General features: G+C 47.0%; 1 protein-coding gene across 4 annotated transcripts in view; it reads left to right on the forward strand.

The window, feature by feature from the left end:
- The window catches only part of LOC122395701 (histone acetyltransferase KAT7), a 40106-nt gene that overhangs the window by 7624 nt on the left and 13120 nt on the right, over window positions 1-19362 (forward strand). For all 4 annotated transcript variants that reach the window (XM_043393524.1, XM_043393506.1, XM_043393499.1 and 1 more), the window contains exon 10: window positions 17750-17843. In XM_043393524.1, the coding sequence (XP_043249459.1) occupies window positions 17750-17843 (94 nt within the window). The remainder of the gene's footprint in view (window positions 1-17749; window positions 17844-19362) is intronic.

Below are 19362 nucleotides of genomic sequence, written 5' to 3' on the forward strand. Positions count from 1 at the left end.
TAACCCTCCCCCCCGGACCCCTTTCGCCGCGTTCTTTCATCCCGGTTTCCAATTGTTATCGGGCGTTCGACGTCTCTGTCTCGTCTGGCGGCGTTTTCTATGGTCGGCCGCGGAAGGTCGCGCGCCGCTTTGAAAACGATTTTACGCCCCGGTTTTAACGGATTCGACCTTCGACGTCTCGCGGCGTCGGGATTTCGATACGTTTTCACGATCGTTCCACCGTCGGGCGTGTTCGCCTTTCCCGTCGTCGCGGGGCGGGGCGCCGCGCGGGGGGTGTAGAGAAAACACCATCGAAAGGACACCGTCGACGCGTTCGCGAAATCGATCGACGCATCCAGCGGCGTGGATGCCGACTCGCGTCTTGCGGTCTCCTCTGGCCGACCTCGAATAATCCCGAACGTCGGCGCGGGGCGTTCGGGCCGTTGACCCGGAGCGACGCGGCCGTTGACCTTGAGTAATCCGTACGTCGACCCCGCGGCGTCGAGGGGGTACGTTAACGGCGGGATCTAGACGGCGACCTTGAGCGATTGTTACCGCCGACCTTGAATGATCGCGCGGCGCGAGCGAAACCGCTCGAGTTTTCGAGGGGGAGAAAGAGGGGGGAAAAAAGACCTAGGGGGGAAGCCTGCTCTCTCTTCTGGTGAATTTATAAATTTCGTTATTAACGCCGCGCCGCCACGCCTCCCTTTGCCGTATTAACGCCGGGCCCTCGTTCGTCCTGCGCGCGACGTTGAATTTTTATCAATTCCGAGCCAGCCGAGCAGAAATCGTGAGAGGGTCGGATCGACGCGTGAACGTTTACAGCTTCCGGCCTGCCGGCCGTAGACGCCGAACGGGAAGCGACCGCGACGAATTTTCGAAAACCTTGGACGCGTTACGCTTCCTTTCGGCTGCCCCGCCCAACGCTCGCTCGAGCAACGGCCAGCGGTTCGTTCGAAACCGTCCAAACCGTTGCAACGGTCGAGGCTGGATCGTTTTTGGATTTTATTCGTTTGGATCAGTTTTTAAAAATTCTACATCGAGTCTGGGACCGTGAAGGGTCAAGAAATGTCCTTTGCGTGGGCGTAACGATTAAATCAGAGATACAGACAGCTCGCTATCCTGCTTCTGTAACTCATTAGTAATCCGAGACACCGCCGGTAGCGTGTCGGAGATAATACCGGGGCTCGGTTCGAGCCAGTGAGTTTCAGGAAGCGGCGGGGATAACTTCACGACACTTTGAGAGAAAAATCACGGACACGATGAAAGAAAGAACGTTCCACGTCTCGCGACAAAACGGTGGCACCGATAAATATAAGATTTCTTAACTTTTTAAACGACTAGCTTTGAAAAATATGCCCGGAAATACGTCAGTTATTTACCACGTCGCTAGCAACTTTTCTGTATTTTATGAATCATTGTCAATAGCGTCTAGTAAATAAATAATTTGCACAGCGGCGCGATAAAATTGTGTTCCCGTGGAAAGATTTATCTCTCGGCGCGATAATGGTTCAAAACAAACTGCAGGAAACGTCGAGGAACGGTTACTGCGAAACGCAGGGAAAACAGTTCCGAGGAAGCTTTGAAAGAAATTACTCCATTGGAGTCTGATCAGACTCCAGACGACAAATATTGCATTATAACTAGTAAATGCATAACACCTGATGCCACGAGCTTTTGTGTACCTCTCAACCGTCTCACTGTGCGTGTGTCGACGCACTGGTATTGTTCTTCCCAGACAATGTGTTCCACATATTGTGAAGTAGAGAGACAGTGGCAGTCCGTGAGAGACTCGGTGCAGAGACGACGCGCGACTTATTACGATCGAAGCAAACGAAAATTTGTTGAAATTTAATACACGTGCTCGTATCATATTCAGCGACTTTCAATGAATTTTATTACATGTACGATTAAAGAATCTCCACACAACGGGAGGGGCTTCAGAATTGTACGAAAAAGAGAACTCGATTCTTTTAACCTCCAAAATTAGATTTTACGCTTAACGCTGCGTTTAGCGCTCGCTACAGTGGCGACAGTTGCTCCATCGCGGCGTGTTGTATTTCAGACGGTCCTCGTTCTCTCGAGCCAGGATCGAAGTTGCAAATTTATAAACGAGCCGACAAGAGGCTCGACAGAGGGTCGGACGTTCTTCAGAAGCGTAGAGCAGAGGGAACGCAGAGGTATTCAAACGCGTTGAACGGCCGGAAAAATTTGTAAAAAGTCCAACGGAATCGTGGGGATAATTTTTCTTCGGTCGAAAAAATCGATCGTTACTGATTAATTTTATTTAACGTTACATTTCAATCAGATTTTGCCAACTTTCGTAAAAAAAAGCATTCGAACTGTATTTATTTAGTCTACGAGTCGCGGTGCAGTCGTAAACTAGTTTTAAAAGCCCTCTTGTTCCGATTCCGTTCTCATGGTGGCGTGGCCAGCCTTGGCTGAGGCTTGCCAAACAATCTCGGGATTAAATACGTTTCTGCGGGACACTTATAATTGCTGTTTACGACATGGACGATAACGGCCGGTAATCATAATGCAACACGGCTTACATACGAGAAGTCGTATTCCTTTGGATCCCCGAGAGAAAAAGGAGAAACGCTTGTCACGTGAAATCCAGACGGAACCGGTTTTCGGGGCCATCGGGTCCAAGATACGCGCAACGTAGCCCTGTCCTGGTCCTGAAATCCTTGCGCCTTCTGCTGTCCGAAGGATCAGCCGGCCTGTTCTAGCGAAACCAGAATTTCGATAGCCTTCGTTTTTGATTCTCCGATCATCGTCTGCGTATCGGATTATACAGGCGATGCGTGTAATCGAGAGGATCCCTCCTTGTACGCGCGAATGCTCCTCGGGAACCATGTATCGTAACGCTGCAACGATCTTCTAACGAAACGAGTTGCATCATCTCTTCGCGAACAAATTCCATCCGGGGATAAAGACGGTAGACACGGGGCCCGTTCGTTTTATTTTTCGAAACAGAATTCGTCGAAGGGATGAGATAATTTTGGAGGTTAGAATCGGTGAGACGTAGAATCTATTATCTCCCGATATTTTATCAAATACACTCGTGGACACGTATAGTAGATTTCAAAGACCGTTGTGTCGTGGGAATCGTAGAAATGTTCAGTTTTCGCGTACTCGTGTATCGCTACGCACGCAGAAAGACAGGAATTACGATATAGATAGGCAAACTTGTTTCCCGTTAGCGGCGATACTCGAGGGCCACGATGACTTCCTGTAAAGGATTATGGTTTCGTATCGATATGCAAAAACTTGGCTGGAAAAAACATTCTTAGGTTCGTTGTTTCGTTAAAAAATTACGAAAACGTCCTCGATTGATGTCCGATTCCTAGTCGATGGTTCGTGAGTCTCACGGTAGGTGTCGCCTCTGCTCCATGGGGGTTGTCGTATTCATGATATACGTTGCAGAGCCCAGCGACGTGTCGACGCGAAAGTTAAGAGGGTCTGGAAACAAGAGGAACTCAACACCGTTTGGAAACAAAACCCCGGCAATTAACGCGTCGATGAAGATGTATCTGCTTCCAATATATCCCCCCGGGAGCTCGGACGAGCGACTCAAACCGGCGGCAAGACGCGAATATACGCGAGCTGCGAATACGCGGCGTGTCCCGAGCAAACGAGACGACAGCATATCCTCTTACGTAGGTATTCCAGACAGGATCCCGCGCGAAAGAGGTGGGATTCAGAGGGGGCGGATGGGGGGGGGGGCACAAGGGGGAGAGTCGGAGAAAAAAACGAACGGCAGAACCGAGGAACACGACACGCATGTCGAACACACCGGCACCTACACCACAATACCCTTGTCCTTTCGCAGACCCATGATACGGATGAAAGAGTATCCTTTAAGAATGAGACGAGCCTCTTAAAAGCGAGAATAAATCTGCCAGGCGAAATCGACGTATTCCAATCACGTTCCCGTCGAATCCCCCCATAAACCTCCACGTGCACGGGTGTGTATCCACAGTCGAAGCTGCAGGCTGGAAAAGTGACTGTCGCGTTCCACGGCCCACGGACCGATGATCCGTTTCCACTCCCAATTTTGGTGTCGTGGCTGAAAGTCAAAGTGATTTTATGTCGTACAGAGTGATTCTGGGAACTCGAACCAGCTGTATCTCTCTTCGCGACGAAGGTACCACGAATCGAATACAGAGAAACGTTTAGTCTCGCTATGGGGGAGTGGGGGGGACTATCTTTTATATAGCGTTCTTTTATCTTGTGCTACAGGAAGAAGGACAGAGTCCTTCGTTGGATCATTTGTACTCGTATTTCGTTCTACTCTGCTTCAATTAATTAAATCGTTCCTTATCTCATAACATATAAATAAATTAATTGTAATTTGGATAATAATTTTATTAAGATATTTAAACATGCTGAAAATCATGAAAGTAAGCGTATTCCGTCGGAATATTGTTCGTTGCCTGGGATTTTGAACGCGGTAGATAACGGGGAGTGTTTGGGTCTAAAATTAGTTTCCGGTTTGCGAAATGAATCCCGAGCCGCGGCACGGCGGGTACGACGTACGCTCTATAAACGAGACTCGATGAAAAAAAGAACCAGACGACGACGATAAATTCGCCGTAAGAAGAGGAAGCGGCTGCGAAGATCGATGGCTGCGGGAAAACCGGTGAAAATCAGTAGACGGTGTATCCGCGAAGACGCGACGATCCGCAGCCACTCAGGCCTGCTCGTTTGACTAACTTCCGGTGGTGCGCCAGTTAGCCCGTCACGAACCGTTCCACTGTATATGGTCCTGAATAATGCATACAGAAATGGAACGGAGCGGCGTACCTTCTAGGAACGAGGAACGACCGAGGGGAATGGAGAGAGATATGAAAAAAGAAAGGACGAATATGTAAAAGAGACGTAGCGAGAAAAAGGATTAAGGGTAACGAGGATCCGAGAACGATCCGGTCCGATGTGTGTAACGCAATAAATAGACAGGACTCGACGGAACGTTTATATCTCTGAAAGAGAAGAGGATCTGGCAAAGCGTGTACGAAGACGAATGAAAGCAAGAAAAGGACGCGACGAACGAACGAGAGAGAGAGAGAGAGAGAGAGAGAGAGAGAGAGAGAGAGAGAGAGAGAGAGAGAGAGAGAGAGAGAGAGAGAGAGAGAGAGAGAGAGATAGCGAGGGGATGACGGGATGAAAGAGGTAACGAACCGCGTCGGCGAGGATCAACGCAGGAATTCAACGAATGGATGTAGTTCTGAAAATTGTCGTGTTTTTTTGTTCCACGGTTCGAGCAGCGAGCGGGGCTCCCTCTCGCGACGATTTCGACGAGCGTGTCCTCGAGTGGGGCGTCCCGGGTACGAACGAAAACGATTTTTGTTGCGGTTCGGCCGTTAACGCGGTAATTGGAAACCAAAGGAGGCAAATTTAGCGAGGCGAAGTGGCTGCCTGTACCCTTTCGAGGAACGAGAGGACCGTGAAGAGCTCCGGGGTGTACATAACGCGTAAATAGTTGGACTCCTTGGCGTTTATATCCGAACGCTATGTAAAGAAGGAAAGGATCAGACAGAGGGGTACCTGAAGTGGCGAGGAAAACGCGCGCGGATGGTCGGGGCGAGGCGCTGAGCATAAACGGCAGAGGATCCCTTTGAGCGGAGAGAAATCTGATTTCGTGGATAAATTTATTTACTATCAAATTTCTCAAAGGAAAGTCGTGAATCCAATCGAGCCCCGGGACCCAGGGAAAAGGGAAACAGAGGGGTGAGGGGGGGGGGTGAGGGGCGCGTGGAAAAAGCCAACTATCGCGCTACGCGGACTCGGCGCGAACAAAGGCGCCGGACGAATCGACGGTGATGAAAGACAAATCGCGAAGGGACAGGACCCCGGGATCGGGGGCGCGAGCCGGACAAAGGGAAAGGCAGTTGGGGGGTGTCGGTCAATTTTCCTTAAAAATATCCCGCAGACGCGACGCGAGACGGAAAGGAGGCGGAGAAGCCGAAGGTGGCGCGAAAGGGTCCGCAGGGTGGCGGAACAGGAAAGGGATGACGTAGGGTAACACCGGGAGTACGAGGACGAGTAGTAGCGGAGGTCGTCGATACGATACGCGGCGGCCTCTTGGAGAAGAGGTTGGGGTAGGCTCGCCCAACCCTCCTCCTCCGTATCCACCTCGGTCGAACTTCCCCTCCGCCTCTCCTCCACTCCTCCCTGCAGAGCCTCCACCCCGCGGCTGGGCTCGATCGATGCTAGACAGTCCTGTTCACACGACCAAATCCCGCCGAATACACATCGTTCCTAGAAGTTGGGGTAGGGTAGCGCCTAGCTCCTAACTCCGGCTCCAGCCTCGACTCTAACCTTAACCCCACCTCCTTATCCTTCCCGTCGTCGTCGTCGTTGCGAGTTTTACTCGAGCTTCTCATCCTACGTCGTCGTCTCTCTCTCCCTCCACCCCTGCCCCCCGCCCTCTTTTCGCGCGTACTCGACCACGATGTCATTATCCGCGTCGTGTCTCGTGACGGAGAGCCGCAAGTGTACCGTGGCGGTTTCCAGTTTCCCGTGCCACCTTCGCGGGCGGGCCCCTCGTTCCCTCGCCCTGTCGCGCGGACCAGGAAAAATCCACGTGGCTGGTAGCTTCCTGCTCGGTGCCGGCGCGCACGCCGTCGACGCCGAGAGTACGTCGCCCCCGGTGCCCGCCGTGGAGATTCTTCTCGGACGTTGCTCGTCCTTTGCCTCTCGCGGACCTTGACCTTTGTTCTCGAGGACGGAGACGAGCTACCCGGTTTAACCCCTCGGTTTCCACGAACCGACGGTTCCGGCTCGGGGTGACGCTCCCGCCGGGGTAGAAGGAATACAAATTGAGGGGCTCTTCTACCGTAGAACGCATCTTTTTATGCTCTATTTGGTACCTTTTTTTTTTGTAAAGAAACTATGCAACTTTTGTCGTAAATTTTTACAACGTGAAATAGTCAAAATTAGGGATCCTCCTAACTCCCTTAGACCATCAGAATTGCACGGAAAGGTTCTCGATATTGGTGAATATTTCCCGTCGCGCGAACCGGGGACGTTAAACTCGTTTTGGCAAGAGAGCCAATTTCCGGACTTGGAATTATTTTATAACCGTGTAGTCTAGTCGATATAGTAAATAAGCAACGACCGAACGGCGGTCTTAAATAAGCTACCCTGGGAAGTTTCAAAGTTTTATTTATTAGAAATTGTGGGATTAAAATGGCGGATATTTCTTAACACTTTACATACCCAATAGAATATATAGTTTATTTTTGTGACAACCGAGTAATAGGCTATCAGTAAAGTGTGCAATTGTACCACTAGTATGGTAAATAATAACCAGCTTAGTTTACAATGAAAAATTCCCAAAAGCGAGCTCTTATTTAGCGGAGTAATTTTAGAAAGATTCAGTCCCAATGTTCGTAAAAACGAAACTGCCAGAACTGTTTCAAAATTCCCATCGCGTGTCGTGTGTAGTTATCCTCGCACGAGGTATCTCTGCGTTAGCGCGAAGCCGCGTTACACGCGGAACACCCGCAATTATACGACCACTAAATAGGAAATTAACATAATGATGGTCGTGGCACCGCCCCTTCGCTACGTAAAACCCGCGAAGACTCTATTCGCGGCATCGTCGGGTCCCACAGCGACTCATGCGACCCGTCACGTATGGTTCACGTGTATCGTGACTGAATACAGGTCTGTCAATTTACACGCTGATACGTTGAAACGTTTGCACCTGTCCGGGTGTTTTTCTAACCGTGACTGAATACAGGTCTGTCAATTTTAATTTTGATACGTTCGAGTGCGCGTCTGAGGTCGCTTTTGCACGCGAGAGATGTAATAAAACTTGTCGCCGTACGAACAGAAAAGCCTCTTTTCGCGGAGCAACGTCGCGATAGGGAATAGTAAAAATAGGGTTTTTGCTTAATTTCAATCTTCGATGAGATCGAACAGCTATTCTAAGGGAATTAAACAGCGTCGATCGTAAAACTTGATCTTCGTCCTTGGCTCGAGATGATCGACACCGTTTCGTCGAGCATCGACTCCGTCGACGAAAATACATCACCGATGGGGAAAACCCGTGCTCCTAGTGTCTACCTAAGCTACCCACCCTGCCCGGTATCCCATTGCTTCTAAACGGTATTAAAACGCGCTTAGATCGCCCCGACGTTCCCTCTTCCGAATTATCCAACGTCCTCGTTAACAGTCATCGATCGGACATATCGATCGCGGGGCTTTCCCTTCCGCAGTGCGGCGTGATTGCACGAGAGGCCATTGTTCGAGCAGGATATCGAAAATTTCCGAGTAGGAGTCTGTCTACGTTCGACGGGCACGTGGGACGTCGACTACGCGGCTTCCCTCGCAATTTTCGCATCCTTCGTACAAAATTTCATTCACAAACACTTGTAGCAAGCTTATAATACTAAAAAAACAAAACGAAGAAAATTCGACAACCTCCAAACAACTGCCTCCATTTTACATTCGATTCGAACAGATTATTTTCCAACCTGGTACGTTTGTTTTCTTTTTAACACTAGAAAGACTGAAACTTAGTATATACCTAGTTAGTTTGCAGTTAGTTTGATAGTTTGTCAGTTAGTTAGTTAGTTTGTAGTCAGTTAGTTAGTTTGTCAGTTAGTTAGTTTGTCAGTTAGTTAGTTAGCTTGTCAAAATGACTATTGTGAAAGAATAACTAATGTGTAAAGAAATTTGTTTAAAATTAATTTTTAATATTATGAATTTAGGGCGCAAAAGAAATAAAATAAACAACTTGTTAGAACAAGTATCACTGCATAATGATTCGACCAACAAGTACTACTTTAGCTCATTGAGAAACTGCAACTTATCAAGTATACGCCCAATTCGACAATTTATGATGTACTTGTGTGTTATCATGTGTCGGTAATCGAAAAAAAAATGAAAACTGTTATTTCAATACAGAGCCGATAATATAAGAAATTTACTCGATTCAATAATAAGAGTCATTTGATCATTTAAAATTTCCCAAGCAGTCAAAATTACTGCTTCTGGGCAATATAGGTATAATACATATATATGGTGAGGTAACTACAATTATTAATAAACGCATTTATATGTTGTACAAAAAGTCACAAAATTCTAAGAAATTGTGTCATTATATACATAATTGTTTTTCTAATTGATAATAAGTTACAATGACTTCCTTGGGCAATCCAGTGTTAAATAAGATAATTTTAAAGAACGACAAGAAAGACAAAGTTCTTCGTAGTCGGGTTAGACGTTACGCGTTTCTCCATTCTTCTTTCGCGGAACGGAGGTCCCGTCGGATTGATTGGTCGAACAGAAATCTACAAGGGGTCCCCGGAACCAACGGGGAACGCTTGGGCTCCGGCCAAAAGGAAAGGTTCGAGAAAGAAGAGTGGAAGGGGGGGCGACGTCAATTAATAAGTCTGCGCAGAAATTTTCGGCCAGGGAACAGCCTGAACGAAGACCTATCGAGGATGAGGCGGAGGAGGATATAACCGTGACGATTTCTCTTTGGTGCGTCGAGGATAATCCGCGGGGCTCGTTCGACCCTCCACTTTTCGTACTATCTGCCATTGATAAATTTACAACGTCCCTCGGGACGCGGCCCTCGTCTGGCCACACGGAGCCAAGAAACCCGAAGGGACAGGCTACTCGACCACGCTTATTGTTTTCTGTATTTCTTCTCCAAACAACCGCAACGCGTATCAACCCTTGGACGGTGGGATAACAGGACCTCACGACCATCCACCGATCCCGTAACTTTGCTTCTGGACGTTTGTTGGCTCAAGAAATTAGTCCTTGTTGCTTCTGCTATGATTTTTATTCTCATCAATGCAGACGTGTACAGAGATTTTAACACAACATTTATTTTCTTCTGGTGTCTTGAAATAATTGGAACAATTTGTCGTCGATCGTACTGTTATGCTGTAAGCTGCAGGACTCGTCCAAATAGTCGTCACAATATTAGGATGATTTTTATTGGGAAGGGTTCAAGCACTCTGACAAAGATATCAGAAGTCATCTTCTTGCAAAATCAGACGTGAAAATGAGCCCAGATAATTTTTGGTTTAGGTACAGCCAGGTCAGGTCTAGGCATATGACGCCATTTGTTTTTACCTATAAAAGAGTCAACAAGTAATCTACTTAGTGTATCGGTTATGACTACCTATGGGGGCCTACGCCATGACAGTACGAACCTGGACGAAGTTACAGAGAAAATAGTTTCACTGGCATTTCTGCATTTCAAAGAATCCGTTCCACGAAAACAGAAGTTGTTCCTTGTTACTTTCTAAGATTGTTCCGAGTGTCCTCTGCATCTGGGGAAAGAAAAGATGAATGAAGAACTCGGGACCACAGTATGTGGCTTCCCCTTGAAAGATGGAAGAATTCCGGTCAGATAATCCGGTTCTACCGCGCCATCATTACTTTTTTCCTTTAACAGACAGTCTACTAATTCTAGTATTTAGCCGGCTAACAAACTGCGTTTTTGTATGACCGGGACTACGAGACAGCGGGGCCATAAAATCTGTTATTAAAAAGATATTCCCGTTTAATACTGATTTTTCGATCGCTGGAAAAGGTAGAGTTCCCTTAGACTCTTCTGCTTTCGCCCGCTGGCGAGAGCGACCATGACTCAACGTCCACCGAGCAAACATGATGCCGCGGTTTTTCATTCGTCGAACTCTTCTGGAACAAGGACACCGTCGGCGTTTTTTTAGAGGCGTTCTTGTCTTCTAAACGGCCCCATCGTTTAAGTGGAAAGTCACGGTTCGTTTTTTAGATTTCAACTTCATTGTATCTTTAATAACGACTAACGTCTTGTAAAACCTATTGTTCGAAAGGTCCGCTAACGGTTCTCGCCTGGCGTCCAAGACGGAATCCGTGATTTTCCTCGATCTTTCTCGCCCAACGTCCAACCATCCCCAATAAAGTTTATTACCTTCAGAGATATTCATTTCCCTAGCTTTATTATATTGGTCCTTCGACGAATAATAAAACTACCTTCACTTACAAAAATTAGATAAATACGATTACTAATTACGATAAATGAAAATTCACCAAAGCGGTGTTCGACAATAATCCTCGCGATCCATTTAGTGTTGCCTCACTCGAGCTCATCCGCAGTCTGGTATTGATTCTGATTCGTGCAAATACGTTGCATTAGGATGCCTCAGAGATTTTCTGCTGCATTTTTAATTACCCCCCTTGTAAACGGTGTCTTAAAAACTTAGCGAGCACCGTGATTGTCCGTTGAACTCTAGAAAGATTTCCAAGCGAATTTCGAAGGAATTTTCTACGCTGACGCCTAAGAAGACCATACGAAACTTCGCGTACACCCCGTATGTTAAGAGGAACGCTTTGTTCGGTATAAAGAAAGTGGAGGAGGAAACTCGGTGCATCTAAATATAGAAGTGACCGTCGCGAGGAGCTGTATAACCTTTAAGCGACGCTCACACCGTGTCTCGAGCGCGATCGAAGAATTCGCGAAGCGACCAGTGTCCGAACCGAGCGACGATTAATCGGACTCGTAACGGATCTGCGCCAGTGCTGTTCAAAGACAGTATGCAATTGAAAATTCTCCCGCCGAATAAAAATGGACGCTCGGTTCTCACGTATCAACGTGTCGTTTTTCTGCCCCGGCACGTGTTCACCCTGAGAATCAACCTTATGGAACGATTGTCTTATTATATTTCGTTTAATTTACTTTGTAGCTGTTTTATTTGTCCTAAAACAAGTTTGACCAGTTTACACGTACGGATAGCGCACACGTGTTTGTATTATTTTTCCCCCGTTCTTAGTTAAGTTTGATATGCAAATACATACCTGAAGAGGGTTCCGAGCACGAGGCCCGAAACCGTCGTACGAATAAAATGCTTGATACTTCGTTGACAAAGTGGCCTGGAAATAATTTTATATGTTATCCATATTATCATAAGGAATCATAAATGTAACCACAACAAACGTAATAAGTCGAATGTAGGATGAATTGATGACTGATACAATAGATCACGCACACGTGACAGCGGCCGTCAAAGTGTTAACGCTTGTCCGCCGTCGAAAAGTCAATAATATAAAATAATCGCTCCAAGCGAGCCAAAGTACGAATCTTTTTCTCGCGACGATCGATTGGGCGTTCTTTTTCACTACCGAAAATTGCAGAGTTTCAAGCTCGACGAGAGAAAGAGACGGAGACAATTATTTTATTCGCCTTAGTCGCGCAACCGTGCAGACGTTCGTTCACCTACGCACAATTCTTTCCACACGTACGCCGGCCGTGTGCAATGTGTTTATGAACACGCGAGGAACGAGACAGATACAAGGTGTTCCACAACGCGTGGCAACGTTGGAAAAAAAGTCTGGGTTAATAGCATTAATTCCGACAGCTGCGCGTTAAAATGGTAAAAACTTAACCAAAGTCTGTATGAACCTGCGATCCGTTCGACCCTGTTTCCAAGTTAATCCGAATGCGAGCCTGTGGCGCTCGTGTCGTAAAAAAAACTGTCGGTTAGCGATAGACATCTGCGGTAACCAGATACGAAGGTTAACTTTCTAAGGAAAATTATCTTCGTTGACACGTTTACGCGCGTAAAAATCGCGACGACCGTTGCGAGGAACGGCCCCTGTAGATGGAGGATGCTTGGTCGGTCGGTCGTACGCGTTCCGATGCCTCTGTCGTCGCGCGTGTGCTCGCTCGCTCTTGGCGTTTTGCACTTTATGGCACGACGATACGCAGAAAAGGATACTGACCGATTGGGAGACCTTTTACGATCGACGCCACTCGCCGTTGGTGACTCCTTTCAGTGGCTACGATCGATAACGCGCGCGCACCGATCGTTCCCTGGAAGAGACGAAGTTACGCGGAAAGCTTATCATTCGGCGACTCCGCCGCGACGCGTATCGCTTTGTTCGTGTTGCTCGGTGTCGCGGCGATCGGGAACCGAACGCCGTGGAACGGTCAACGGGACGAGGAAAGGAAGAGGATTCTTCGTCGCGAAAGGGCGCGAAGATTTATTTTATAGATGAATTACAGTATTATTTATTCGCGTCGATGAAAAACGGTTTTTGCAAAATCATACTGGAAAGCGTACGAATGACTAGGCATACGCGATCGTGAAATTACGTTATCGCAAATTATATTGCATTATCGCGGAATTATGCATAGCCTGCCTAATTTATTTAAGCAACTGTAACGAGGAAGTAGACAATTACAACAATCTAACGAGGGAATCTGACAGTTGTTCCACCGGAGATTGCGATGATATTCGGAGGGGTGAATCCACGGATCGGACGACGAAACTCTGTGGAATATTTTGTTTCGGTTATTCCAAAGTTAGGCGCTGAAGGTTCATAAATGAAATATTAAATTTATTCCAAGCATTTTAATTCGCTATTAACCCCTTGCACTATCGATATTCCGTCGATCGACATATCGAGTTTCAAGTTCCGATATTAGGTTAGGTACAGATTTCTCCCGAATTTCAGTGCAGTGCAAGAGGTTAATCGACTAAGATCGTTCGAGTATTCGAAGCAAATTTCGCCGGTGTCCGTGTTAACGAGAAACGACAATCGTCGCTCCGTTAATGTCGCCCGTTAGAAACGCGCCGCGAACTTTCCTCAGAACCCGATACGTCTGTTCGCGATAAGTGGCTCGTTCCTCGACGCCCGTCCGGAAGGTCCCGGCGTGTTCGGAATTCCTGGCCGAAGGAAATCTGAAATCCGAAAGCCGGGGATGGACTCGGCTATTAATCGCGCGGCATTCGCGGTTTTCCTTTCCTTAAACGGAAAACCGGGACACGGTTCGTTTCGCTGAAACGTGACTCAACCCGACACCCGTCGATCGATCCTCGTCGGGATAAGTTTCTGTCGCCGCGACGGAACCTCCCGCGAACGAACGAGAAAAAGACGGATAAAAGAGCAACCGGGGAGGAAAAGCAGAGCGCGCGAGGGGCCCTCCGGTTGCGTCCGCGCGTCCAAGGTGGGGACGTCTCGACGTCCCTGAACGGAGCTGAGACTACTGGCCCAAGGACGTCGCGGGGCCCAGATTCTCGTATTCTCCTCTCCTTCTATCCGCCGTCTAGCTGCTCCCCCCCTTTTCCTTCCGCGCCTGTCCCTCTCTGCTCGCCGCGAGACGCTTCTTCGTCGCCGGTATAAAGTTCAACGGTGCTGCTCATCCCATATTTTGTCTCTGGCTTTTAGCAGTTCTCCGCGACGAGATTCGCCTATTCGACGGTCAGCCGACGGGGCCCGCTCGTAGGGCCCCGAAAACCTTTTTCTTCTTCCATCCACGGCTCTCGCTCCTCTCTTTGTCCCTCTGCCCGTCCTTTTCCCTCCAGCGTCGAACACGCACGCACACCATGGCCGAGTCTTCTCCCGAGTCGTGTGTCCTTCGAACCGTTGCTGCCCCACTCGGCAGTTAGCAACAGCACGGTTGCGACGGCCGGAAATACCGGGTGTTCGAGTTGTACCGGGATCGTTCTTCGCCGTCGAAATGGGACCGTGGGGCGTGGAATGATTAACGACGAATTCTACGCGCGAGTTGGCCTCGACCACGGCTCGACGAATCTCCGCCAGCGTCCTAACCTCTAAAAGCTTGAATCGTACGTAATCGATCGGTTCTCGTACGATCGAACGAGACTTCTCTGGGACCAAGAACATTCTTGTAGAACTTGCACCCTAACGGTAATCGAATCATTTATTTACACGAAGGACACGAGCCCGTCTAGTTGTATAAACCCTGTTCATTGCAATTATTTTCACGCGTCCGTGTCTCACGTGTATTTTAAGACACGTAGAAAATCGAAGGCTCTAGTCCATAATGAGACGACTGCGAATCGCAGTGTTAGCGAGCTGTCCTGAATTGCAGATCATTTCCGAACGACCTTCAGCATCGGATCGCACATCATCGATAGAATTTAGAACTTCGTTGGACAGGGTTAGGTTAGGTTTGTACTCTGCTTCGAAATTAACAGCAGACATCTGACGCTGACGTAAAAATCATAGAGAAATTGCGAAGCAAGAAACTAAGAACCATATCGAACGCAAGTCGGTACGTTCCGAATCGTTAAATCGTCAAAGAAACCGGTATTCCCACAGTAAGGGAAGAAATTGCTCGACCCAGCAAGATGTACCAACAGCGGTCGAAGAACTATTCCACCAACTTGGAGATAAACCTTCTGCTCGCTTACGAAGGACAAGAGAAATTGAACGGGCGCCATTTTCTACGATTACCGATCGGATTTGGCAATAGTGGCCATTTTAAATGGCGGTCGACGCGCGTGCAAGCTCGACGAGCACTTCCCCTTTTGTTTCGCGCGTTTTCCGAAATAAATACCGTCGCGATTAAAACGAGACCTTCGAACTGAATAATATTCTCGTATAATCGGATTGTAATAAAACGATAACATATCACGCGATTCGAAGGACGGACATAATTCGCCCCGTAACGGCCGAACGGTGCAGCTCGAAATACAAGTAATCACGTCCGTACCATTGCTATGCAGAAATTAAATTCGTTTCGAAACCCAGATTCGATGTACGCCGCAGCTACAGTCGGTCACGCGAGACTGTACACGCACACATTCGATACAACACGAAAAGCCAATGCAACGATGCACGTTCTAACGGAACTGTTTTATGTTTACAGCGGGGAACCAAATATTAACGTCGATTTTCTCGAATCGGATTCCTGGCTTTGTTCCTATCCAATTTTAAAAAGAACGGAACAAGTTCTGCGAATTTCAAAAATTCATCGAGCATCGTCCAAATGTAATTTCACACGAAATTTATCTAATCTCTGGCCAGGCGATACGCACGTCGCTTTTATAGGTATACGCCCACTTGGGTGTCACGGTAAAAAATACGTTGTCGAAAACTTGACGCGACGCTATACATGGTGTACCACTTAAATATATCCTCCATTTAAAGTTACGAATAGTAAAATCATTCTGTATCAAAGCAATAATAAAAGTTCACATAAGCATCCGCCCTATTGCATCATCTGTAATATAGCCACTCGTGTGATCTGACTCTTGATCAGAAACTGAACTAGTATAAACTGATTCTACTAAACTATTCTGCTCGTTTTCCTTAAAGGAAGGTTTTTCCGTGTAGCCAGATAATTCTTCCACGAAGTGGATAGGTTATGTAAGACCTGACGCCTGACCGTACGTCTTCCCCGAATTTAAAACTGCTGGATTTTTATTTCTGTAACCATTTAAAATCATTTGTGACAGAGGAGCATCACTTAAAATCGTATATAACAAAGGAGCCACTAAATATAGCCATATCCGACCTTGGTTATATAGACGCCCATGTGTTTAAACTACCGTATCCGATTAACGCCAGATAAGAACCGTTTCAACGTTTCAACGGCAAGTTACCGTGCGGCTCGTGAATGTCACGGGGCTAGTCGATGCTTACGTATCGCATACAGGATGATTCTATTAACTGGAACGTAAAAAAAATCATCGAGAAAAGTTTTGTGTTATTTCTCTCCTATTCTATGATTCAATTTTCCCCAAATTTTAATAATATACTTTCGATACCATCGCCCACAATATTGAAATTAGAATGTCTTCAAAGATCAAGTTAGATGGGACATGCTGTATATGAACACATTGGGCTAGTCAGGCAAGGGGTTAAAATAATATTTGGAACGTTTCACGCTCCTCTGTCGCGGGGTAACGCGTTTAATAAAACATATTATGGGCTTCTTGAACGCCGACCGTGGTCGGTTCGAAAATATCGTTAGCCCATTGTGTTTTCATGTGACGAAGGTCGCGACGCATTTTCGTGTCGCTGCAACGTCATAACGCTCCCAATATTGTGTCTGCCGCACACGCAACCTGTCTGGGCGGACAAAAATATTATTCTGCGTTTCCGCGTAAACACGTCCGTGTTCCAAACGTTGAACATATGTACGCGGACGAAAAAGTCGACGTCCTTTAACCAGGGACTTCCATGGAAGCTAAATACCAATGCTTGTAACATTAGTGCCTTTATAACCTCCATAGAAACTCCATAGAAATAATATTTGTTTCTCTTTGGTATATCTTTTCACTTTCCTTGCAAGACATAACCTATACGTTCATTCCTAGCAGACAAACTCAACGTTCTTGTTATACTTTTCGTCTAGGGGATTTTATTTCCAGTATACTAGATCGGTCTTCGCGTTAGAGATGCCAGACACCTCATTCCACTTTCTCACACCATGTTTCGGAGGGCCGACAAAGGCATACTGACACATGCTCTCTTTTTCGATCCTCCGAAGCTGCCCGAAGTGACTTCGAACCGTCTCGTGGGAGGCGAGAGAGGAAGGTTCACATTTCCCTTCTCGTTCTCGAACTGAAATCCGACCCTCGCGTCAACGGCACACGATTTGGAATCTCGACCGCCCACGCATTTTTTACTTTCCGACCTATGCAGGCTCGCATAAGCAAAGTATACCATAATGAACAAAAAAGTTTCGTGAAATTCTCAGAGCTCGCGTACGTCGTGATCTGGCATAGTACGAGAAATTGAAACGAGGTGTCTCTAGTAATTCTGTCGATTTTTTGGTTCTATTACAAAACGGTATATCAGAATAAACATTACGATTAAATTATGGTATACATAAATGGTTCCCTTGAACTTTTCGTTCGATTATATGCACTTTCGTTCGCAGTTTTAAAGGTTATGTCTGCGTTGTCATGTTTAAAGTAAATTTAAGCATCGAACGCACGGTTTACGATAGAAATTTATTGCTAGCGACGATGGATAATTCTGAATCATTCTGGTTCTGTTTCAGGAAAAGAACTCTTTCCTCAATTACAACGTATCCTGCATTCTGACGTTACCGCCTTATCAGCGCCAGGGTTACGGCCGGCTACTCATCGATTTCAGTGAGTGCAGATTATTCTCTTCTTCCTTCCTTTTTCACGCACGCACGTTCGCCCGACCTTGACGCGTCCAAGGGGACAGGATGACGACATCCTCTCGTACGAAATCGAAAGGATAACCGAATTAGGAGCCAGAGTTTATAGGAGGAACCGCCTCCGCGGTTTTCGTGGCTCGGTTTCGTCGACGTTGCGGTCGCTACGATTGAAAGCCATCATTTGGCACGCGCCGCAAAGAATTCCTCGATCACGATCAACGTGAACCTAGATTTATTCGGATAAAAATGAACCGATAACTGACCAGCTACGGATACCAAGCATTCTGTATCATTAATATCACGTTTAAGAGGATTTCACTCTAATAATCTCTCGTCACATGAAAAGCACCGTGCCGAATAATTGAACATTTATAAACGTTTCAACATACAGAAAAGAGAAACGAGTTTTAATCGGAACAATGGAAAAATAGAAGTAACATCCGTGTTACGTGTATTAAAAAACCATGAATGAATATCACCCTCATAATATTACGTCGAGTTTTATCCAGAACGTTCGTGGTATCGGTTTTAAAAATCATATTTTTGTGAATGGGCTTTACGGACAGCCACAAGGTATTCTGAGAGTTAAATACGCATAACATGTATTATCGATCTGCCACAAAAATGTCATTCGGTCGTACGTTATACAGGAACGTACCGACGCCAGCGTCCCAGCATTTTTGAACGCCTGATAAAACAAAAGTTTTATCATTTTTATCATTATTCTCTGTTGGAAAAGGTAGGACTATGGGACGTGTGATTCGAATGAAACGACAATAATTACTGATAGAATGTACTTTTTATTAAATGATATGTCTAAGAACTCTTATCTTTCTATAATAAACACCATTGAGTTCGTAGAACCCATGGCTAAAACTCGAGACATATACAATCGTCACTGGAGATGATTTTTGTAAATCCAACATTCTCATTCGACTCGTTTCTCGTTTCCATTCTTCGATCGTTATCACGGGGGCGAAACCCGGAATCGTTGGCTCTCCGGTACCAAAAGATGAAAGGCGGAGGATTCGAGAGATCGAGATGCGCCGGGTGGTTCCCCGCGGCCTCGATCCGCCGATCCAAGCAGACGTGGAAGAAAGGTCCGTTCTCCCCTCGTTGTCCCCTGTTTACGCGTCTGCTGGAAACGTCGCGGAAGAAAGAAAACGGGGTTGAGAGCGGCGCGGGGGACGCGGTGGAGTAGTGTGATACTCGTCCCCGGGAGTTACGATCGTCTCCGCGACGTAGAAATGCTCGCACGAAAACGTCTGCCCCCCCACCCTCTCGTCCCTAGTTTCCACCCTTCTCGCCCCCTGGTGCCCCCCTTCTCTTGCTACTACACCGCGAAGAGCGTAGAACGTTGATAATTAAACGCGAGCTTTTTGCCGTGACGTCATTTTCATTGATGCCGACGAGTCGGGCGGGAGTGTGGGTCGCGCGCGTAGGGGTAGCACGGCGATCAAGGGAGAAGGGTGCACGGGGCTAGGTGG

This window comes from Colletes gigas, unplaced genomic scaffold (genome assembly GCF_013123115.1).
Source record: "Colletes gigas isolate AHSC1104 unplaced genomic scaffold, ASM1312311v1 Colletes_gigas_Sc00001, whole genome shotgun sequence".
Classification (NCBI taxonomy): Eukaryota; Metazoa; Arthropoda; class Insecta; order Hymenoptera; family Colletidae; genus Colletes; species Colletes gigas.